At 37.0% G+C, this 25,116-nt stretch overlaps 1 protein-coding gene across 1 annotated transcript; it reads left to right on the forward strand.

Annotated features, from left to right (window-relative positions):
• Window positions 1-754: 754 nt before the first annotated feature.
• On the forward strand, window positions 755-10,533 carry ODF2L (outer dense fiber of sperm tails 2-like; the record flags this gene model as incomplete). The annotated part of the gene is given in 8 exon segments (XM_010147039.1): window positions 755-812; window positions 815-988; window positions 1,551-1,661; window positions 4,001-4,159; window positions 6,368-6,453; window positions 6,577-6,739; window positions 7,618-7,743; window positions 10,405-10,533. Coding segments are annotated over 8 exon segments (1,006 nt in total), but the record flags the coding sequence as incomplete, so codon positions are not given.
• Window positions 10,534-25,116: the final 14,583 nt, after the last annotated feature.

Genomic DNA, 25,116 nt, shown 5'->3' on the forward strand with positions numbered 1-25,116 from the left:
AGACAGAATGTTTATTTTCCAAAGATTACGTTCAAATACATAACAGCTCAAATTAGGTTGTCTTAACTCCTTTGCGTTTGTTTCGGAAAATCTGACATTCTGAAAATATTTTCAGCATATTTTAAAATTTAACAGGGGTACAGGTACATGATGCCAATCCAGAAACCTGTCTAGCCCACTGTTGGTCCACTGAATATGAGGAGACATCTAAGAAAAAATAAGAAAAGGAAAGCATCTATGATACTTCCCTGAAGCACTCTTTCTTATTCCAGCTGGTTTTTGCTGGGTTTATTTTAGCTGAAAACATAAGTCTTTGCTTGAAACATACTACTCCAACAAGACTTGTTCTACTAGGCAGTGTATGGCTAACTAAACAGCAACACAGGTTTCATCATTCAACTTCACTAACAAGAAGAACAAATGGTGAGGCATATAGCACAATTTGTTGCTTGTAATAATGGAAAGTACCATTCCTAAACTGGCTGTGGAATCTTATTAGTACAACATTATCTGATAGATCTTGTAAATTCAATAGCATTCCATTTTGTACAGGATGTGCATGTGTAGTTGTCTTGGAAGTATGCTTGGGTGTTCTCGGTAATGAAATTATAGTTGAGCCAGGATCGCTTCCTTGGTGGACCACATCTCTTTTGGAAAGTTTCTTATTTCAATGGATACTGCTTTCTTGGGATGTTTAAATGTGTTCTCCCAGTGTTTATGGGTTTGGGGTTTTTTTTCCTTTTAATAAAATAAGAACAAGGAGGGAATATGTATTAAGGTGCAACTTAATTTGCGTAGTGAGATTTTTGGAAGCACTGTGTATGATACAGACATTCTTGCCTATCTAACAAGGAAATTTTCCTTCCTTCTGGAAGACCTGAAAAGAAAGGAGGAATGGCGAAGCAACTCAAATGAGGAAATTCTTGGAAAGCTAAATTCTGTTAACTCTGAAAATGAAAAGATTTACCTTGAAAATGAAAAATTAAAGGTGAGTTTATTTTAAATTATTGTCAAATGCCTCTGCATTTCTGATACATTAATGAGTAACCATATTAATTCCCTTTTGACCTTCAGTCTAGACATCCCAAATGTGTAGAATAAATTTTGCCATCCATTTTTTACAGTAAGTGAAAAGGTGATATTGAAAATTTATCAGTGGAAGTCTATGGCAGATCTAGAAACAGGATGGTCTAATGTATCTGCTTAACCAGGATGCCATTTATTTTACTGCTGGTACCTACAAAATTGCTTAATTGAAAATTGTTATTTTATGTTTGTAAAATTTTCTTCCAAATTAAAGAACTGTGTTTAGCTCAATTATTAATTTGAATTTTTTAAAGGGCTTACAGATTGTTCATTGTATTTATCCTCCAAAGTAAATGTTTTGATGAGCTGACAAATGAACTGTGGTCTGTCATTTTTGTTTGACTGGATAAATAATAGTGTCACTTTTCAGTGTCTGCAGGTCACTTGCTAGTAGTATCATACTGTAGATTGTGTTATTTTAATAACACTCTTAAAACTTTTATATTTTCCATGTTTCAATCAAGGCTTCTCTTGCTGCATTGGAAACCAGTACTGTTTCTGTTGAAAATGAACTGCTAAATCTGCACGAAAAGGCAAAGCTGCAGGAAAACCTTGCTGAACAGTATAAAAATCAGGTGATTAGTGTATTTGAAATGTTCGAGTATGGGTTTTAAATTTTTAAGCAGTTTTGTGGAAATTATAAATGTTTTATTTGTAATAAAAAAGTCATTGTCATGTTGACTGTAATACTGTTTAACACTGAGGATGATAGAAGAGAGTGCCATTACAAACCATATCCGAAATAGTCTCCACAGTGTTACTAGTACACGTAACCCTTACTGAATTGTGTGAAGCCCAGTGGAAGCTCACTGAAGCCAACAAAGCTAATTACGTACTTGCTTACAAAAGTTTTCCTTCCTGAAAAGCAAGTTGGCACCCCAGTAAGCTGCATTTAAAACAGTAAAATTTGAGTCTGATGTCTTTAGTGGGCATATCCAATGATATTTTACCTCTTCTTGGTCATATTTTTATTTCCACAAATACTGTTGTAAGAGTGGGTTTTATTTACATTGGTAGAAGACCAGCAAAACATGTAAATCGGACTTAAAATGGGCTTTTTATCAATCCATTTTTTTATTTGGCTTTACTCACAGAGAAGGAATTTTGCAACATGATGCAAAGTTGTATGTATTTCTGCCATACTATGGATACCATTTCACTGACCGTCTTCACTTATCTTTTTTTTTTTAAATCATGGACAAGAGAAAAGACTTGATACTCAGTACAACCAGTGTGCCTTGTCTGTGGGATGCATCACCACAATTAAACAGCTTTAAGATGAGAGAGTTCTAGGGAACAGCCAGCCTTAAGCAGTGGGTGGGATGAAATTCCCTAGCCTGTAGCTGTGGTGACTGCAGATGGGAACTGTTGTTGGTGATGGTGGTTATCTGGGCAGAGAAGGGAGTCACGCCGACTGCTTCTGCAGCACAACCGTAGCTGTCCATTGCTGAAAACGAAATGTTGATACCAGAGTGCTCTTTACGTGGTTACCCTTTTATATTTGCTGTAGTGAGTAGGGTTAGGAAAATAACTTCATATAATGACAAATACTGAGATTCTGTTTAGAAATCAAAGCATTTACTTGATGCTTCATACTAAGGATTCTCTTTTCTGCATTTAAAAGAAACACCTTGAAAATGTATGTGAAAAATATATTGTCTCCTAGGTACAGAAATTACAAACAGCAGTGGAAGAATTGAAATCCAGATATGAAACAGTCTTAAATGAAAACCAAACAGTAACAGAAAACAAATGCTTAGAAATAGATAAGGTAAGTTTTGCACTAATTAAGCATGTTTCCAAACAATTCTGTAGGGCATTGTCAAACACTACACTGTTGTGATCCACGTATTAGAAGTCACAAGGTACTGGCTCTTTCTCCTTTTTATTTTTCCATCCATAAAACTGTTTTTGATTAATTGAATGCTTTATTAACTCTTACTTGTGAGTGGGTGGTTTGTTGTATACTACACAATTACAAACGGAAAGAGAAATGTTTCCTACAGTAATAGTATTTTAGAATTCAAGAATTCTTTTTATGACTTTTAAAGATGTGATTTCATTATTGATGATTTTAAAACCAAACTTCTTGGTTTTAAACAAGCTGTGAATGTTGCATAGGGAAGTAAACTTGCTGTAAGACTGATTTACAGTATAAGTTGTTTCAAGTAGCAGTTAAAATGGAGAATCAATAGAGAGATGGGTTTTAAGCTTTTTCAGGAGTTGGAGCTAAATACTGCAGCACAGTTAACACATTCTTGAGCATGAGAAAACAACGCAAAATTGGTAGGAAAATCACTTTACTCGGTTCCACTGCTCATCAAAATACATACTCTTTTAAGCAATGAAGCTGAGGCAGGGACAGGTTTTGGATTGTGCGCAGTATTCTCTTTTACAGAACAGGATTAGTCCTCACAGAGAAGAATCTCACACATTCCTTTTATTTTATACTCATTTTATTTTTCAATGCTTCAGTTGCAGAATGGAGAAAAATAATTTCTGAGCCCCTAAATAATATTTGCGCAGAATTATTTGTGGCTTCAGATGGCATGAGGTGTTGCCCTCTTTTCAAACACTGCAGTAGTTGTATGGTCAGAATTTTTCCCCTAAGCTGCTTTAGTGTGTCTGTATGGCATCTCCCAAAATATATTGAAATAAAAATTTGGGTATTGCATGATCAGCTGTTAATGCTTGCATAATTTTGTAAATGTTCAGTGTGTTACTGAGCCTTTAATGCAATGCAGATATTTCTCCCATAGCGAACTTGGAAATTTGTCAGTGTTTTATAAAAACAGGTGACATTACAGTTGTCTAGAATTTCAGTTTTATTACTTACATAGAAAGCCATTAAGTATTACAACAATTAATTTATGGTTTTACACTTACATTTTTCTCCTGTGATGCTATGATGCAGGTGAGGGACGAAACGGAGGCTGAGTTAAAGGAGTTTGAACATGTTTGTGACTTGCTGAAAGCAGCAGAGGAAAAGCAGCAAGGATATCAGGAAAAGCTTATGTCCTGGGAAAGGATCCATGCACAGAAATGCAAAACCCTTAGGGAGTTGCAGGTTCAGGTGCTTAGAACATGCTGATTTTTAAAGATAAATGAGAAAATTATGTGAAAGAAAGTATTCAAAACATTTTTTTCCTATTAGTGTATGTGACAGTTGTGTGGTTTCCTTTGTTATTTGCTTTGTAAATCAAAAGCTCCTTCTGTAGAAATAGCACAATGCAAATAAAACTATCACCAACTTTATTTACATGAATTCAGTATGTGAGAAGACTAGTTACGTGTATTTACTTTTAGGTTCTGTATCTTTTAACTCAGTATATTCTTGATCCTTTTGAATACTTACATCCTGAGGTGTGTTGCAGTAGTCTTCCCTGGAAGTAAATGTGTACATCTAATTATTGTTTGTATCTAGTGGAATAATGTGGTTCACCAGTCATTTTGGTTTTAATTGCTAATTTACAGACCAAACAATATTTGTTCAGATAAATAGTTATAAATTCTATTGTTGATGGTATATAACTTTTGCATTTTAATGATTACATTGAGTTGGTTGGTAAAATATATTTTAAAATCATGCTTTAATAGAATCATTTGTAATTTTAGCAGTATTTTAGGACTACTGCTTGTATTTCATCCTAGGCCTGAATATGAATATTTCTCAGTGCTTTTTTTTGTCTGTGACATCCATTTCAATGGCAGGGCTAAGTATGGGGGGTTTGTTGTTCTCTTTTTCTGTGTTTTTGAGTGAAAAGAGCATACGCTGCTAGCATGGTATGACATGGCAAAGGTCCAGCACCTAAGGGACCTACAAGAAAGCTGGAGGGGGACTTTTTACAGGGACGTGTAGTGACAGGACAAGGGGTAACAGGTTTAAATCAAAAGTGGGTAGGTTGAGATTAGATATCAGGAAGAAATTATGTACTGTGAGGTTAGTGAAGCATTAGAACAGGCTGCCCAGAGAAGCTGTGGATGCCCCATCCCTGGAAGTGTTCAAGGCCAGGCTGGATGAGGCTTTGAGCAACTTGGTCTAGTGGAAGGTGTCCCTGCCCATGGCAGGGGGGTTGGAACCATGTGGTCTTTAAGGTCCCTTCCAACCCACACTGTTTTGTGATTCTATGAATCAGTAGTGTGGGAAAGGGGCTTAATCTTCTTTATGTGTCAATGGAAAAACTTCAGCAGAAATAGAGTGAGTCTCTGTCTCCCTATAGACTTCATATACTTATAAAAAAATGGCTCTTGTTTTAAATTTCTTCTCAAGATGATCTTTATAGCATCAAACTTTGTCTTCTTGTTTATGTAATTTTAAATACTCCTTCCAGGAATTCTTGTAAACTCATAAATCCATCTTTGCTTAGAAAAGTACTTAAGCAACAATTTTGAGGTGTGTATGTGTGTGTGTGTATATATATGTAGTTTTAATCTAACTACATGTTTTCTGAAAAAAATGCAAAAAACCTCCTAAGTATAGTAAAGTAATTGAGAATATAATCACTAGGCTGGTGGAACAGCAGTTGAATTTCCGCATTAAATCTTGGTGGTGTCTTTTAGAGATTCTAACCCTTGATCCTATGGTCAGAATTATGAAAATACCTCTTGAAGTAACTGGGCCACGTGCAGAAACCCTGTTCTGGGTTCAGCTGGACCAGGACATAAGGGCAATAATCTCATCACGAGTGTTACCAGCTTTGAAAGAAAACATGTAACAGTTTGTCGATCTGGATGCTGAACAGGGAAAGACAGTTTGGCTTCTTGCTTTCTTCAGCATCTGCTGCTGTGATACCTCTCTGTATGAACTTGATTGTCTTTTTTGATACCCTCTACTTACCGAAATACTTTGCCAGTGATTCACTCTTCTTCTGTGATACCTGTATATATATGTGGGATTATTTTTGTTCTACCCATGACTGAGTGTGAGGTGGCTTATTTTTGATGGGATCTAAAGCTTAAGAGTAGAAGTTCACAAGGTGGTAGGCCCAGCCAACTCCTCACACACAAGGCTGCATGAGCAGTATATGGGTTTTCTTAGGACTTCAGTTTTGTTACATACCAGGTTTTCAGTCTTGAAGTGTTCACACAAAATTTTAGTCCGTTACTTTGGCTGTATTTTATTTGTTCTAAATACAAGATAATGTTTACCTGACTATAATGTAGTGTTTACTTGAAACTACAGTGAAATTGTTTGACTGGACTTCAATAGGCAAGCTTACTTTACTCTGTAAGGTTCTGTATACAAGTCTCTTCAGCTAGAAATGAATCAGCATTTTCACAGGAGGAAGACAGTGTAACTTCCTTGGGCAGTCATTCCTTAGAAGAAGAAAACCGTAACAGTCAGAGGAAATATGAAGAACTTCAAAGGTAATTTTTAAAAACGTGACTGCAGCTAATAAACTTTTAAAACTTTTAAAAATGTGACTGCAATTAATTCCTACACTTTTCTGCTATTGTGAATTATAATATGCTAATCTGTTTTGCATAAAGGCAATTAGAAAAGATGAAATTTCAAAATGAAGAACTTGCTTGTCAGCTCAAAAAAGAAGATGCAAGTCTTCAGTGCAGTAAATTGCAGCTTGAGGAGAAAATTGCAGAATACAATGGATTAACCAGACAACTGGAATGTGCTATAGAAGAAGGAAGAAAAATGGTATTGATGATTTACTATGTCTCTTGATCTTATTTGCCATTTTCTATTTAAAAATAGCATTAAAACCAAGTGTGCTTAAGAAGGAAAGATGGAAGAAGATTATTGCACGTAGGGAACAATACTAAAAGGTTACTGGGAATTCTGCATGTTTAAATATCGTTTCCTTAATTCAAGTTCGTTGTGGAATTTGGATCCTATTGAAATTAATGACAAAGTTGAGCGAACCAAACTTACACCATAATTTTTTTGTTGACAAATCAAAATGCTTTAACAAACTAATATTTAAATCCCACACATAAGGTAAAAAAGTTTCTGAATAAAAGCTTAATCTTCACTTTCTTTCTTTTCTTTGCAGTAGGTAGCCCACAAGAACTTTGTTTTTGAAATCCTTCTCATTTTAGACTAAGGCTTTGAACACTTTCGGTATTAAGCAGAGATTTGTCATTTGAAGAAAGGATGTAAACAGTAACTCAAATGGAAGAGGAAATGTAGGAACTTAGATTCCAGTGAAATGTGTTAGTTTAGCAAAAAAATGTGTCAAATTGTAATTTCTGTCTCAGATTAATAATGTTGAATTTTCTCCATAGTGTCTGAGGATAATGATATGGTTTTGAAAAAATAACAAGTTTGGGTAAACTTACAAATGAGTTACAAAAGTGTCCCCCTCTCAACAATGTGCCATTTTTTTCCAGATTGAAACTTCTTTCAAATTTAGCCAGAGTATTTCCAAGGTTTGTTATTTTCTGTGCATGGGAAATAGCTGAAGTATTAGGTGACAGAATAGGAAATAGTGCCAATACTGCTAAGATATAAGAACATAATTTAGTTTGGGCTTTAAGTGAAAGTAAATATACATAATTTCTGTCATTACTATACAGGTGGCTGCAGAACTGGAAAAAATGTCATTCAAAGAACAAGCCCTTCAGGCAAAAATACTAGTTCTTGAAACTGAAGTGAGAGAGAGGCAGGAAGAGAAAAAAGAGCTCCTCTGCATATTTCACCACGTGAGTAAATGATGTTGTTTATGACTTAAGAAATTACTTGCCACATCCCCATTTACATAAAGTTCCTTTTACAGAGAAACACAATTTTAATACAGTTGATACATACTTCGGGGAAGAGCAAATGAATTCAACTTGACAATATACTTTGTTTATTGACATTTCTAATGGATGTATCAGATGTCGGGTCTATTTTACTAAATGACTGGAATAATATTGAGTTTATATCTTTTATTCACTCCAGAATAATTTTTTATTTTCCCAGCAAGGCAAAAAAACCCAAATAAGTATGAAGTTGTAATTTCCCTCTCAAATTAATCATGTTTAATAATAATCCTTAGATTTGAATAAATGCATAACAGTTCCATAAAGACATAGTGTTATCTTTTTTCCCTGAGTTGATACAAGAGTCTGATTTTACTGGAATTTGTTAAAATCTTTCAGCTTATATACCAATGTTGCACATAACTGTAGTTAGTAACAAAAGAAATGTTCTAATTTTTCTGTGTCAAGCCTTTAAATGCACAGGTTTTGATATGTTGAAGTCTAAGATATATACAGTCTATGAAGGTATTTTGCATGACTAATACTTTCTGAAAACAAAGAAAAAAGAAGTTTAATTTATTGTTTGATCTAATCCAGAAAATTTCAGCACATTTTCTATTAATAAAATGTCAGACATATCTGAATTCCCTAGACTAGTGATGGCAAATCATTTGCTTTAATCAAAGTTTTGATACAGTTAGAGCTTTGTCCTGTGATCAGTGATAATAAGCTATAAAGCTATTTAAAATAAATATAGGAGACACTAAAAAAGTTTAGTATCACTCTCCTAGAATTTCAGAACCAATATTCTGTATTCTGAGTTGAAGCATTCAAGATTAAAATCAAGCCAGATTAAATGCAAACTCTATTGAACATTCAAATGTTATCAGAGATACGGTTCTGAATTCAGTATGCTTTAACTTTTTTCTGTATCAAGTATAACTTAATGTCAGCATTTACCATGTAGAAACAGTTGATGTAGAAACAGTTTATTGTATTTAAAATTTAGCTTTTCTACTCTCGTCATGAAATCTAGTTAAAGATTCCCTGATCACATTTATTTTAAAGTCTTGGAGTCTTGAAACAAGCCTGAAATGTACAGCACAGCATATATATGTTGTTTATTATTATCACAGAGTTGCATTGGTTGTCTTTGATATAATACCAAGGTATAATACAAGGAAAAGAAACGCTATGGAAGGGGTTGTTGCCAGTAGTTACAAGAGTTAGGGAACATCGTGTTATTATTACTATGTTACTATAATGTTACTATTAATGTTACTATAATGTTACTATTGTGTTACTATGTTACTGGCATAACTGCCAGTGTTATGCCTTTACTGGCAGTTGAGCATCCTTAAAATTAGATCCTAATTTTTCTCTCTGTGACTTAAATACCAAGCAGATACACTTGCATTTTTTTCAGGATTTTTTGTTCTTTTTCATCTGTTTTCAAGGAATCTGGTTTATGTGACTTCTGTGATAGCTGTAAGTTACTTTACCGTTTAAGCCTCATTCTGTTTTCTTTCAACTCAGTGGTAGTCTGGTTACTGAGTTTGATGGGAACAGAGTTGGATCTCAAGAGCCTAGTTCTATTTAACATTATTTAAGATTGACGTTTTCGATCAAATTACCAGTACATTTTAATTTCTAGAAAATCGTTTGCTTGCTAGGTCATTTTAAATCCTCACACCAATGGCTAAAGGCAAAGAACCACCAGTCCTAGATAATAGGAATTCATGTCATTTGACAGAACACTCCTGTTAATCCTTCTGAGTCAGAAATAAAGTGTATGTTCAAATGGTTTCCATTTTAAGCTAGCAGTTAAAATATAAATGTGAAAGGTCTGTATGTCTGAGAGAAGAACTGTTCTCAATTAATTGCTTTTTATTCCAATTCCATTTACATATAACTGAGAATGCATTATGAAAACATGGTAAAATGGTCTTATTCCTGTTGTAATGAAACTGGAAACAAACTAGGACTGTGAAGGTAACTTTATTCAGTTATTCATTCTAACCTGATTATTCTTTTCTAAGGCTGGATTTAAATCTGAAGACTATAATTCCATTATTTAAAGCTGAATTTGTTTTAAGCAACTAGTATATGAAATCTGTAATAGACACAAAAGGAAATACCTGAATATCTGTAGCATTTATATAACATGTTATCTGTGGTGTGCATCGTGTGTGGAACTAATGAGTAGGTAGTATCACTATCAATCACCTTTTTTTTCTATAAGGAACAATAGTCATCAAACATCACGGCACATCAGAGGTCAGTAACTGTTTCCTTGAAAGATCAACATGAGAGTCTCGAGTCCATAATAGATTTAAGATGCTAGGAATCTTTGTGATAAAAACGCAGAAGTTTGATTTTTACATTCGCAAGCTTTTTTTTGGATTACAAACCTGTTCAAACATGTTCAGTTTGGTCGTGACTGAAATAAAGCTTCAATATTTTGAGGTCTTTTTGGGTACCTTCAGTTTTGTGGAGCCCCTGAAAATTTTTATGGGCAAATAAGGCTTATAAAAATGAGGTACTAGTTGTTTTACATTATTATTTTGATTGATTTGTATTTTATTGCTAAGTTGTATTGCGTTTCTCTTTTTTCCTTAGAATGAAAAGTACCGTGAAGTGCGTTTGAAAGAGCTGGAGAACAGCCTACAGAAGTCAGAGAACAAGAACCAGAGCATCCAGAATTACGTGCAGTTTTTGAAAGCTTCATACATAACAATGTTTGGCTGAGTTCTTTATTTTCATTTATTTTAATAATAAAGAAACTTTTCAAGGTTTGGCTCACTCTCAGAGGCAAGGCTGTTGAGGCCTTATAGTACCTATAGTTAGTTGCTCCCTAGGAAAATTTCTATTGTGGGCAGGGAAAAGCAGTTTGATCATTACTGTACATCCTACTGCTGGTCACATATGGAATATTTATCTGGTATTACTAATATAAAGAATGGTATTATTCATGGAACAGAAATGAAAAGGCAGACTGCGTGACAGTAGCGACAGGTGTGTAAGTGTGGGGTGTGCAAAGTTGTGAACTGGTCAGTGAATTTGCCACATGTGAATTTACCTGTGCTGTAAAATCTTATGTGCATCCTTTTAGTCCATGGTAAATGTGGATGATCACAGGTTACCTTTCAGTTCCCATGGGGGAAGAGAACACCCATGGACTGGTTGCATAGTAATTTGCATATTTTAATTATTAATAACTACCTAACATTTATCACTCATTATACTTGTGTTACTGTAGATATCTGGTTGCCCAAGATAATGATATCTATCCTGTGAAGAAAGGCAAAAATTGAGAGAGTATTAGGTTCCCTTCCTGGCTTTCCCTGAGCTTAGCACCAGTACAGCACACCCTACTGCACTGCACAAAGTCGTTGCTACCACAAGGCTGTCCCATCCAACCTTTTTTCTCTGCATCCCATTATGATCAGGACTACAGTATAGTTATATTTTACAAATATAAGTAGGAAAGTATTTTAGATATGGATATAATTTAAGCGCTGAATGTATGGATATACGCTTTCATGGTGACACAGCTCCAGTGAAGGTATTTAAGTATTTCTCTGTGCTTGATTACAGGAGCTGCTGTTCACTGAAGTAAGACTGACTTTATGCCTCAGGTTATACACATGTAAATATTCAGCTGATACAGGTCTAGTACAAAAAGCAATTCTAACTGAGAAAGCAATTGCCTTATAGATACATGCTTATAGGGCTGTGATATGTTTTTGAGAAGTAGTACATTCAGGTAAGTTAAATATATGTAATTTAGAATATGCATTTAAATTATATATATTTTTAACTGAAAGTATAAGTTATTTCATACACAGACAATGCCTGTTTGTTAAAAGTAGTGTTTTATTGTTACTTACAATGTGTAGAATGTTGAAGTTCTTTTTTTCTTTTTTTCAAAATGCTCATCCATCCTAACAAATACTGATATGTCATCATGATTTGCTTGTGTGCAAGTTTTAAAAATAAAACCATCATTTATTATATGTGACATACTAATAACAAATATTTCTCTTGTATTTTGGCGTTTTTTTGTGCTACACACACAACCATATTTTTATTAATGTAGTTCTGCCTGTGCTACTTATAAAATATCAAAACCTTTTGAAAATCATCATGTTTGAAGGAAGGATTTCAGAAATGTTGATGCCAGTCCGTGACTGGTTTTTGAAAAGTCATCTTGGAAAATTGTACACTTTTTATTGATAAGTGCTACAAAGTTGTACCAGACCTTGATTTCAGCCTGACTTTTGCTATCCAGGAAATTAGATTTTTTTTTTTTTTTAATTTTTTTTTAGTATGTCCTTTGCAAGAAATAAGTCTGGAATTATTAAAGTTGCTGACAGCTTCAGGTACCTCTTTACCCTTGATTGTCTACAAACAATAAATTTAAATCAATGTCAAACTATATGTGACTTGATTTAGCTTATAAAATTAGAAATTTGTATTGTTTTCAGCTCAACCCATCGTTGCCATTGTGTTAATCTAGACTTTCTTTCCTTTTCTTCGATATTCAAGCACTGGCATATACATGCTTGATCTTTGAAGCCTTAGAAATCTCTTTAAAAATGAAGACAGCGTTTTCCAAATGATGGTGATACCTTTATGGCTCTCCAGTACTGGTTTGTTGGGGTTTTTTTGCATGGTAGAAACAGGGCTACTGGTCATGAAGATCAGTTGTTTTTTTCTCAGTTGTATTTGGGAACTAGTGTTAGCTCATCATGTTATTTCCATTTAAAATTTGTTAGCCCCTTTAGAGACAGGAGTTGTGGATTTTAGTAAAGAATGAACTTATTTTCAGACTACCTAGATTACTGTTTGTATTCTTAGTAACTGTAAAACACAGCTAAGGTAGTTCTTGCCTTGTTAATTTTACAACATAGAAAGCTGTGTGTCATGCTGCAGAATTCTTGGATACAGCTATACTGATTTGATTGTATTTTGTATGATTTGACTAATATTTTTGTTTAAAGCAATTTATTTTTACTGTCTTCATCTCATAGCAAAGTGACACTCAATTTTCTAGGAAGAGACAGTCTCCTTATGCTTGCTTTACTGGGAATTTTCACCTCTAGATGATTTTTAGATCGTGATGCTGCACAGTACATCAATATGCAGCTCTTCACCTCAGCCTTTATCAAATTAGATTTTGATTTAACATTTCCTCACTGCAGAAGCTCGGTATGCTGCTGCAGTTTTCAAATACAGTCAGATGAAACACCTTCTTGCTGCAAACATGTACAGAAAAACTATTAAAACACCAGTTACTGGTGTGTACTATACAGGCTTTGTGATTATGTTTTCAGTCTAGCAGTGTTCATTCACAGGACCCGTAGCAAGCAGGAAGGTTTCTCTTCTGCTGCTCAGAACGTCCTTGGCCAGAAAAGGAGTAGAAATCAGAGACACTGTGTAAAAATTTGACCATACTTTCAGTGATGAGCTCACCCGGTAAAGATTTTAAAGAGATTTAAGCTGGCTAAGAACAGAAGAGTAACAAAAATAGGATGAAAACACTAGCATTCTCTACCCCACTGAATTGGGATTTCCTAATATGAAGACATTTTTACCATAGGCTTGCTGAGGTACATAGTTCGGATGTCACACATTGTATGCACTGCAGAATTCTATGCTTTCACTAAGATTTTTGTGGTATTCTGTTTCCAAAAGCTGGCTCAGTATGATCCAATGTACGTAAGAGAGACCACGGCTGAACTGGTACAGGTGTTCTTCTTGTAAATTAAACCAAAGCCACCTAGAATGTTATTTTCTCCCAATATCTGTAGCCAGTGCATTTCCATATTCAGTCAGAATTTCAGAGCTTTACTTAGATTAAACTATAAGCATGCAGGGTCCTGAAATTGGGAGATCTTAAAGAGTTGGCCTGAACCGAATTCCTTAGCTGTGATAAAATGGAGAGTAACACATCAGTGCTGGTTTTGAGAAGGAAAGGATTTGAAGTAGAAGATCATTATCATACGCTTTAGATTTGTTAATGTATGGGGACACAGAATTTAAAGCAGAAGTGTAAATCTTAGCGCTGGTTGGGTCCTACCCCCTTTAATCCTGCCTGCCAAGTAGCTTAGTATTAGTGACTTAAGGTTGATGGAGGAACTTTTACCCGTTTCCTATCTATGGCACAAAATCTGCTATAAATCCTATTGTAAGGTGGAGTCTTTCCAGTCAGAGAAGAGAAACATAATGATTTCTTGCTACTGGCTTCCGTATGGGATATCTTTACAGAAGAGATGCAGCAATCACTGGGCTCCATACAGATGACTCCTCAAGTGAGTGTGATAGCTTACTAGCAAACGATTTCTTTCGATTAGGCCTTTTATCTAATTAACGATGAACGAAATCAACACTTGGATCCCTGGGCAAAGTTTAAGAGGGCCATTACAATGCAGTCTCCACTGCTAGAATTGCCTCCAGCATCCTGCCTTGGAAAAGAGCCCAATTGTAGATGGTTTGTGACAAAACCCTTTTGTCCGTGACTTTCCTACAGGAAAAGCAACCCAGCTTCCTCCGCTGACAGGCTGTTTAGGAGCATAACATCTGTGTACAGCCCTTACTGCGCAGGGAGGCCTAGAGCTGGCCAGCACAAACAGGGATCAAAGCAGGGCCCGATAGGAAAGGGTTGTGTGGGGCGTGAAGTAGATGCAATGATTTCATACAGATTATTTTATTTTTTTGCTTGTTCAACAAAAGCTTCCCGTGGATCAGTTTAAGGCTGACATAGCTGGAGCACGTTCCTTAAGGCCAGAGGAGTGAGCGTGCTATGCTGGTGTCCACTGGTGAGGAATTTAACAGTCAAAACCATGAATTTATTGCAGTCACGCAGGTCACCCTGATAGGCGTTTGGGTTCAGAATGCTTTCTTGTGTGCGTATGGCTGAACAGTAATCATATAGCAGCTTTCAGTAGTAAAGCTGCCAAACATTTGAAGGTGCAGTGTGTTTTGTATTGCCATCCACGTTCTGTCTGCACCTTTCACTCAGGATTCTTCATTAATGCTGTTGGCTTACAACCTTTGGATAAGGCTTTTACAGCTATGAACAGTCCAAAGGATTATCATCCTAGTGACAAGTAAATGATTGTCACTCAGAGAAATCTCCTGTCTTTCAAATGCTGGGTTTATTGAGAACAATAATACTGTTTCTAGGAAGTAACTGACTTGTAACAGGCCTTTTTGAGTGTTTGACAGACAGGATCAAATACCTGATTAACATATCATATGACTTGAATGGCAGATTAATCTACTTAATTTAAAAATTATAGGGCAAAGGACATTTTTATTTGTAGAGACTCTGCTGCAATCTTGTGTTTCATTGCCTGTAAAACTGTACCTTCCAATTTATTGACAACATAAGTATTTCATATGCCACTCTTCCTTTTGGTGGTACTATCAATTGAAACCAAGTCTTACTGGTTAAGCTTTGCTTGCTTTTCATCCCAGGCAGTCTTTCAAAAAATCTTTGATAACATCTAATTTCTAGAGCAGCTGTTGCACATCCCGTAACCATCTCCAGATCTCCCATCAACGTTACAGGCATGCCAAGACTGTGTTCATTATCACCGTGACCACACTCCTATTCTTAGCAAAGATTCTCCTTTGCAGAGCAGCAGCCTACTCGGCTGTGGCAGCAGTCCACTTACTAATTTACAACTCCACCCACTAAATAACACTGTGAATTATAAACTACCAAGTAAACCATGTATTTTTAACAGCCTCAATTTTACCATTATGCCTGTTTATAAAAGTCAAAGGCTTTTTTGAACTAAAAAATGCTAAGTTGGCATTTCAGGTTATTCTCAGGACATTGGCTGCTCCTCCACAGTAAGGTTTCCTCCTCCTCTCGCTTGAGAGTATCAGGACATTAATATGCTGCATAACACAGCCTGTTTTGTACCAACATTTCATTCTTTTTCTAGAGGCAAAAATCTGAAGAAAGCTGAAGAAAGACCCCAGCCTAGGAGCTTTCAAGTCTTTGTGCAAATCCTTTGCCAGAGTTTGCCTGGCAAACTTTTCTGATTCTGTCCTAGCATTTCTTTCCAATTTGTTTCTGCCTTTCTTACCATGCAGTGGAATATTAGGTCCTGTGCTTTATGAATCACACAAAACATGATAATGACATCAACGTTTACATGCCACAGCTTGGTTTGTATGTTTGTTTGTTTTTGAAATTGGGTTGCGTTGTAACAGAAATGACATTTGAACTTCAGTGGAATTTGCTGTAGCAAGTTTCACCCACAGTCTGGTAGTCATTTATGTGTACTTAGCTTGCAGCACACAAGTAACCCCTTTGAGACAGTCAGTGATTCAGAAGCCAACTTCTTTTTCTTAAAGTTTACTTTGTAGAGACAATGTACTTCATGGGTTGCCATGTTGGATAATGATTTGATAATCAATACAGTTATATTATGTAAATCATAAAATCCACCTCATGTCTGCAGTACCTTATCAAAGCTGTGAAGTATACTGAGCCATAAGTAGTGATGGGCTTTTTAGGTTTTTTTAAGGGGCAAGGCTATGTATATGTTTAAAACCAGCAAGTACCAGAAGCATGTCACATAAGTTTTTAAATAGCCTTTCTTTTTTGTGCTCATTTTCTGCCCACAATGTAGACTAGTTTAATTTTGCAAAACATTAAAATGACAGACAAATGGTGTCATAATAAAATTTCAGAACCAGCCAAGCTATGATAACGGATCAGATCTTTGCCTATGATATTCTTGAAAATCATTAAACTACTGGGAGACCTTGCTTGGAGACCTGGTTGAGAATTGTTACAGTCAGAGTGGTCTAGGATTGATAATTTTTCTTTTCTTCAGCAGCTTCTGGCCTCCATCTTGTTATGAAACCCCAGAGCTTGAGTATGGTTTTGGAAAGCATGGATGGTGGCTCTGGAAGAGGGTCAGCAGAAGATGCTGGAATTAGCAGAAGAGGACACCTCTGTAGATGGCAGCCTGCTGTTGATAGGAACAATAAAGAGGGAAGAGAGTGCCTTTAAATAATACAAAATTAGATTATTGCATTTCTTTGGAATTAAGTGTAGCCACAATGATCTGGTTTATCTTGTAAGAATTTTAATTCTAAATATATTTTTAAAATCTAATTAAGATTATGGTTTAGGAGAAACTTCACATTGATATTTCTGAAGGCTTGCAATCTTATAGTGCCTCTATAAAAGTTCAAGTTCTATAAGTGGAGAGTTCAAATATTGTTCTGACATTTACTGATGACATTCCAACCCTCAGTAATTTCAATGCAGTTATACTCAAGCACCGACTTATTATGAAGCATGCGTGATGCAGAAATAGACATTTAAATACTTCTTTGCATACTTGTATTCATGGGAGGTTGCCCCAGACAAGCATTCGGAGGTGGTAGTCTTGCTGATTTCGCTTTCAGTGTGCATATAATCATGGAAGGGAAACGCGGTTGTCTTCTAATGACATGTTTCTAGTAGACCCATCGTCCCAAGATCTGAAACAAAAACAAGCTTCCCAGAATGAAATAAATCCCAGTAACAGAAACAAAGACGCCATGCTGTTTGGCAGAAGGTATCTTTTGAATCCTGCTAGGTACTGCTTGTTGATAGCATTCTTGGCATGGTTCCACTCTTGAACTTAGCGTGCTAAGTAATACTCGCATCTGCTGGGGGTACTGGGAACAGTGGTATCAACTGCAGTTCCTGGGTTTTATGAAATACTGCTTGCTAGGATTCAGCTCTTCTGGCTTCAGTTACCAAGCTAACGTCTGGAAACAGGAAAACTTCATGGTTTTTATACAATAAGTCTTGTTTCTTTCTAGTGGCCTAGTAATTTCTCAGTTCTTGGCATCACATCTGGTTTTGAATGGCGAATATCAAGAATTTCCTTTCCCTTCTGTCTTCTTGCTATATTTAATGAACTAAAATTCTGTGTTAAAATAGGAACTTTGCACTCTCCCTCCAAATCTGTCCCCTTTGGTGCACTTTTCAGTATCACATAACGGAAGAACAGTGTCTCTTTCTGTGAAGGTGTCTTTCACAAAGGTACTTTATTTGAACAGCCAAACAAAATATGAAAACGTCAAGTGCCCAAGCACACAGTTTTTCACAAGCCCTCTAAGCATCCTTCGTCATTGTGCCGTTTGGCAAACTCACCTTACTTGATCGAACCACTCTGCACAGTTTCTAAAGGACACCTTGATGACTTCTTGTCCTTTCTTTGAACAGTATTGAAAGCCTTGAAGTGACTTCCTTCCTTCAAACTTTTTTCCAGGCAGGAACAAACACATTTTTTAGTAATTTTCTAAAGCCTATTTTGGAAGTCAGATCAGTTACATTAGAAATACCTTTGCACACATTAGAGTCTAATGCCTGAGTTTTCTATTCACTGTAGCTGCAGCAATCCAAGTGAAGATGTAATTTAGCCCCAAGACTTGTTGCTTTTTTCCATTTTGACTTTGCTTTTCATCTTGTTATTTACATTAGCTGGGGAAGTTTCAGAAACTCTGGATGATGTACTTCCCAGGAATTTTAGGACTCTACAGTGAAGACTATTTTGAATAGCCATTTCATTTTTCTCACAAATGGCACTTTTCAGTGACAGCTGTAATTTGGTCAATCAAGTACTGGAAACAAGACAATCATTCCAGAAAGACCTCAGCGTGAACTCAGTAATTATTCTCTGGTGATAATTTTTTCTGTCTGCCTCTGTCACAAGTAGCCCAAATCTTATAGGAAGACTATAACAGCAACTGTCCTCCCCAATGTACTCTCTACGGATCTCCTTACTGATTTACGACCATCCTAAATTTGCTGGCTTTTCCTTTTTCTGGCTACAACTTATGTTTTACAATCTTACAGTCATTTGTCTCACAGTATCGTTTAGAATCATAGAATCACGGAATGGTTTGGGTTGGAAGGGGCCTTAAAGATCATCTAGTTCCAACCCCCCTGCCATGGGCAGGGACACCTTCCACTAGACCAGGTTGCTCAAAGCCTCATCCAGCCTGGCCTTGAACACTTCCAGGGATGGGGCATCCACAGCTTCTCTGGGCAACCTGTGCCAGTGCCTCACCACCCTCTCGATGAAGAATTTTTTCCTAATATATAATTATTTACTTAAATGGCAGAAGTGTATATTACCTCCTGGATAAATATTGGTTTATATTAGTGAACCTCATGTCAGACTTCACTTCCCAAAGTATGAGTAGTTGCATCTAAGAACTGTACACATGGATGAATTATTTAAAGCCAGCAATTCCAGATTTTAGTGATTTAACATCTACTTTGGTCTTGAATGATATAAATTGAGTGCTTCCAACAGAAGATCATAATGAAGACTCATATAACACTTGCAAAGTTGTGTGAAGGAGCATATGGATTACAGAAATCCTTCCAAGCTGAATGCCCAGTTAGTTTTGGATGGATGGTTAGATGTGGGATTGTTTTAGCTACAATGTCTGACTGTGCTGTCAACTCACTACAAGAATAAGATTATTTCTTTTATGATAGGTGAGGTTCTGGTGGGGCATGTGAGATGTGATCAGACTTCCTGAATTATCTTACTGTTGTATGTATTTGATTAGCCATTCAGAAGCTTAAGTTCTTGAATCTAAAAATCTGGAATTAATTATCCTTGTTTAATGTTTATCACACTGGAATGGATTAATCATCCTTTGAGCTAGATTGTTTCCATACTGATACATTACTCAAGATTAACTTAGACTTATCAAGATTTTATTAACTAAAAATCCATAGGGCATTAATAAAGGCTTTCTCGGTCAGCACCAGTCTCAGACGTTTCCTTCAGAGCAGTAAACTGCTCTCGGTGAACTGCTCTGTTTATTCTGCTTCTGCAATGGCTTTTGATGGTGTTCTGTTTCCTCATGGAAGGTGCTCCGGACCACTGCTGGCAGAGAGCATGTTTCCAGTGCGCTGAGATGAAGGCACACCTGGTGGCAATTCTCAGTCCCACACTTGGGTGAGAAGTGTGCAAACATGTAACGTATTTCAGGCATGCACACAAAAATGAAAGGAAGGGGTTTGTGAGCAAAGTGAGAGTGTAAATGTTTGTGGCTGCAGCTATTGTACCCTCATTTCAAAATATGCTCCTTTTGTCTGGCATACCTGCAATTCCCAGCTGAATGAAATAATGCTCTCCTACAAAAACATCTTAGAACACTTGGTTCCATTCCTCTATTTCCCCTCCCTGCCTTATTTAAAAATAATGTTTGTGCACAGTTTTGTAGGAAAAGAAGCTCACAAATTTGTTGGAGGTTGTACGCAACTTTTTCTACATATCCTCAGACATGCTGTTCTTAGCTGAGGAGAAACAAAGACCAAAAGTAAGTCTTAATTCACACAATGTGTTATGTTAAATGAAGCAACTCTTACTGCTATGCTCAGTCTCTAATTCATTTTTTAAAATATCTAATTCATTTTATTAAAAGTCCGTAGGAGTTTTGCCAGTGACATCAACATAGCCGTGACATTATCATATATTTTCTACTCTCTGTATGTGAAGTAAAATCTGTTGCTGGTTTCTGAAACTGGGAATTTTGTTTTATTCAAAACTATAGAGAATTGTGGACTGATTCAACCTGGCCATAAAGAAGTCCAGCACCTTTTTAGTCAGTGATCCTGTTCCAGATTCCTAGCTTGTCCACTTGAAAATATCCATATTAAGCGCTCACAGAGCCCATAGGACAAGAATAACTTTGACACATTAAGCCACTTAAATCTGTCAAACGTGAGAAATTATTTTACCCAACATAATTCAACGTTTGAATTTGGCAATTTCAGTGACATAATGTACCACAAATCATGTTTCTTAAATATGTCCCTAATGATGTAAAATTCATAGGGTAAGGCACCTGGTAGCCATCTGACAGTGTCAAGGCATTTGATATTAATTTTATAGCTCTTACTGTTCCACTGTGTAAAACTTAGTATTACCATCTTCACATCTAATGTGCATATGTGCTGGCAAATACAAGATTTATATTTGGACTGCACACCTGTCTGTGGGTGACTATTGACTGTGGCCATATTTTTGAAATGGGAAACAGCAGACGTAGTGTTCACATGAATGCCTCTCAGAGAACATATTGCTGACAGCTGGTTTATTCACTAGGTACTAAAACATTATAAGAAGCTATATTTGGATTCCTTTAAATACATAATCAGGGGTTTTGTAGTTCTTAACATAACCTTAAACTCTGTGAAACCAAATGATAAATTGGGGTTGATTCTCTGGAGCATCTGCTCAAAATGTTGGATAGCTTTTCAATTATATTGATCTCATTAGCTGCAACTCTTCTTCTTAATGAGCGTATTGAACTTATAAAAGAAAGGAGATAATGGTTGAAGTTGGTAAAATTAGATGAACGTTCTCCTCACAGGTCAAACAGTAAAACTTTATGTAAGGCACCCAGGAAATCCCAGACTCATGGCCAATAATCTGGAAGGAATCACCTTTTTGTTGTTCTAATTCATTCTTCCTGAATACTCACTGTGTATCAGACTTTGCTCATTTGCCTCCATTTGCTTTAAGACGATCTATGCTTCATACCTTGGACAAAGAAACTCTTGCAAGCTGTGCTTGCAAGTGAACAGGCCCTAATTTTAGCAAAATTTCATCTAGTGTGTCTTTCAATGTTAGCAGCTCAGGCACATGCCATCTCTTGTGTCTTTCCTAGCAGGGAATCACAGTAGACTGTGAGAATTGGAAAAAAAATGGGACTATAATATTGCAAAAAGAAAGAAAGCAAATCCTGCAGAGGACCAAATGCCCTTTGTCAGACTACTCAAGAGTGCTGGTGAGAGGCATGAATATTCATTTTCTTGGCGAAGTCTCTTTCACCCTTCAGAAACTGTCCTGCCCCACCAAAGACAACCTCCGAACCCCAGGCACTGCCAGCCGTGGCAAGCAAAAAAAGTCCCCTCTTCCTGCCTTGGTGATCAAGAAGAGCTGGAACCATCTGGGCAACCCTTTGCTCTTACTTGGCATGGGATATTCTGCCCCTTGCATCATCGGTGGTGAGTGGGAAGTTTTCCACAGGGAAGGACAGTTTGCTTGAATCTGAAAAGCTTCTTTGCCTTCCTCACGGTTTCAAATGGACTTTCGGAGTGGGAGAGCTTGTGAACTGGAGAAAAATGGGCAAATGGATGTTTCCCTCTGCTGGTTTTTCAGTGACAAGGAGTTCACTGCAGTCAGTAAGCCTCAAGAATCAATACTAAGCACCTAGCTGAACCTGGAACTGTGGTTCCTTCCTTCCCATGCCCAAAGGGCAAATTCTGAGGAATTTTTACATTCTCCAAACACAGGCATATGATAGGAGCTGAGTGGGCGTGCAAGTGCACACACATGGGATCCAGTTTATACCTTGGAAAATGTTGGTATAATTTTTTATTTTAAAAACAGTTTGTCGTTCAGTACAGCCTTGTGAATGCTTTCTATGGTCCTTTCACCTGTGTGCTAGTGTCAGCAGATCTCTTTAAAAATGTACCTCTACTCATCCAAAACCGGAGATAACAGCAGACCAGAAATGAAACTAAACCCCTGTGGCTGCTCGTTTGTTACTCCCATGCCTAAACATCTTGTTTGTCGTGGATTTACTTGTTAAAGCTACCATCACCTTCTGGACAGCTCTACAGTCTGTATCTTCCACAGTCATTGTTCTTAGAGATATTCACGGATGCAGAACCATTTTAGAGGTGTAATAGCATGCATTCACAGAGAGTAATGAAAATAACCAACTTTGCCATAGAGTTATGATCACAAAGTACCTCCAAAGGGAAGTTGTTTTATTCAGCTTCAGGAAAGAGTTTATGATGTCTTTGGTCTGCATACTTCTCATTTTTCTGCACAATATAAGGGTTTACATCATTGTGATACTTAGGGTGGTTTATGCAAGAATGTTCCTGGTAATATCATTTTAATACTAACACTGGAAATGGGGGAGGAACTGAAATGAAGCACAGTAATTTTTCTGATTTTTATCTGCATGAACTCTCAAATGAAGTTGATCCTCCTCAAATTTCTAAAATATGGTTGCCCTCCTGTGGGTATCATAATTAAACTCTCTAGGCTGCTGTATCACAGTATCCAATGAAATTAATTATAGTGCCAAATTATTAAAAATTTGTGATAATAGTGGTACCAAAAATGGCTATAACAATTCTTAGTTGTAAAAAGGTTGGCAGCTGAAAGATTCATGGAAAGGTCTCAGAGCAAATGGAAGAAAGGTTGACTGTTCTCCTTTCTGCATTACACAATGTATCAATACCTTTTCTACAGTAAGTTAAAGCTGATTCAGGCTGGATGTGATTTATGTCATATTCATTTATACCAGATGTTCATTGAAAAAAAAAGTTTGCTTAATATCAACAAATGGTTCCTGTAGACTTCCTTTAACCATCATATGCAATTATATATACTTTCACATATTATCTAGAGCTCATTCCCATGCTTCCCAACATAAAACAAAGAAGGCATTGTTGTGAAAAAAATGCTGCCAAGAAGTCCAGAGAACACAGCTATATTGAACAGTTCCCAGAGAAGGTGTAGGCTCTCCATTTATGATTAGCTTTCAAAGCAATTGCTCACATATGTGTTGTATTTTTAAGAGCTTTTACACATTTCCTGCTACAAAACTTGCAGGTATTTTCAGCAGCACCCAGTTTTTGAAGATATGTGTGAGCAATGAAGAATATAATTTTACCCCAAATTGACTGGAAATTAAATACAGTCCCAACCAGTTCCTTATTATCTGCTCTTTCCTCCCAGCTCTCACAGTCCGAGCAGCGTGACAGCAGGACCTCAGCCACGGAGGTTTCTGCACTCAGAGCGAGCGGCTGCCTCGCCTCTGGTTCTGTACCGCTGCTTTGGTTTGGTCGTGAATCCCTACCTCCAGTCTGCAGGCAGCTTTGCAGGGGTGTTTGACTGGAAATAGAGTCGAGAATGAGCTTTTGCTGCTGCACCCGATCAGTGTAGTAGCACATCCTTGGTGCTGTGGTAATCAGCTGGGGACAGCTGCGTATGAGATGAAACTTGCATCTTTTTAAATGTCTTAAACCCAGTGTCTTGGTTCTTATTTTAGTTCTACCACTCCATAGTAAAATTCTGGTTCTAATTCCCACGGGTAGTTATGCTCTTAGGTAAGTCTAAACTTTTTTGTGACTATGTATTATTACCATACTTGCTGGTTTTATTGATGGATGCACTCTTGCAGGAATTATCATAACCAATAACCAGATCTGATTGAATCATAGATATTTAATCCAGTGATGACAACCAATTTCTGCCTAGTGTTAGCTTTGAACTTCTGTCAGTTTATAAAACATAATGAAGCAATTGTGATCTCATTCTGGTGGGGAAAAACTCCAGATCAAAAGAAACTCTTTTATGTTTCCTTCTTTTTATTATTCACAGTTTTAGTTCTGTAGGCTGTGGTCCACCGGAAGAAGATGCTTAATTAACAGTTAGTGAGTGAGCTGTGTTGATTTCGGTAAAATCATTGAAGAACTTACTTCAAAGATGCCAGATGTATTATGTTTACAGCTAAGTTAGCACCCTTGATCTATTTTCAAGTGAGGATCCTTTAAAGATGTATGTACATTTGCAAGAGGGAGTTAAGAATAGGCTATGATAAAATTAAAAGGAATGACATTGTAACAGGTTAAAATTGAAAGTGGGGAGGTTTGGATTAGATATCAGGAAGAAATTCTTCCTGGAGAGGGTGGTGAGGCACTGGAACAGGCTGCCCAGAGAAGCTGTGGATGCCCCATCCCTGGAAGGGTTCAAGGCCAGGCTGGATGAGGCTTTGAGCAACCTGGTCTAGTGGAAGGTGTCCCTGCCCATGGCAGGGGGGTTGGAACTGGATGATCTTTAAGGTCCTTTCCAACCCAAACCATTCTGTGATTCTATGATGACAGTAAAGTTTACTGCTGCACTTTTAGCCACTGCTGTTGCCTCACGGTACTGACCCAGATGATGCCCAGCAGTGAAGCAGGTGAGGGGCCGCTGCTGTGGAGCATGTCCATGTCCCAGGAGGCAGCACAGGGATGGGGGAAGGAGAAGGCAGAGCCCCAGTGTGAGGCTACACACTGGTGAGCCCCAAGGAGAAACCACTGCTCCCAGTGGGCCCAGCACTGGAGTGAAGACAGTCCATGCTGTTCCAGAATAACCGCAGTTAGACTCAGGTGAGACCTTTCCCTTTTACCAGCAAAGCTAAAACCTGAGGGAAATAAACATAAACTTAACACCCAGAGGTAGTTTCCACTATAGGGATTCTTTTGCCACAGGACAAAGG

The sequence above is a fragment of the Eurypyga helias genome, unplaced genomic scaffold, assembly GCF_000690775.1.
Source record: "Eurypyga helias isolate BGI_N326 unplaced genomic scaffold, ASM69077v1 scaffold1982, whole genome shotgun sequence".
NCBI lineage: Eukaryota > Metazoa > Chordata > Aves > Eurypygiformes > Eurypygidae > Eurypyga > Eurypyga helias.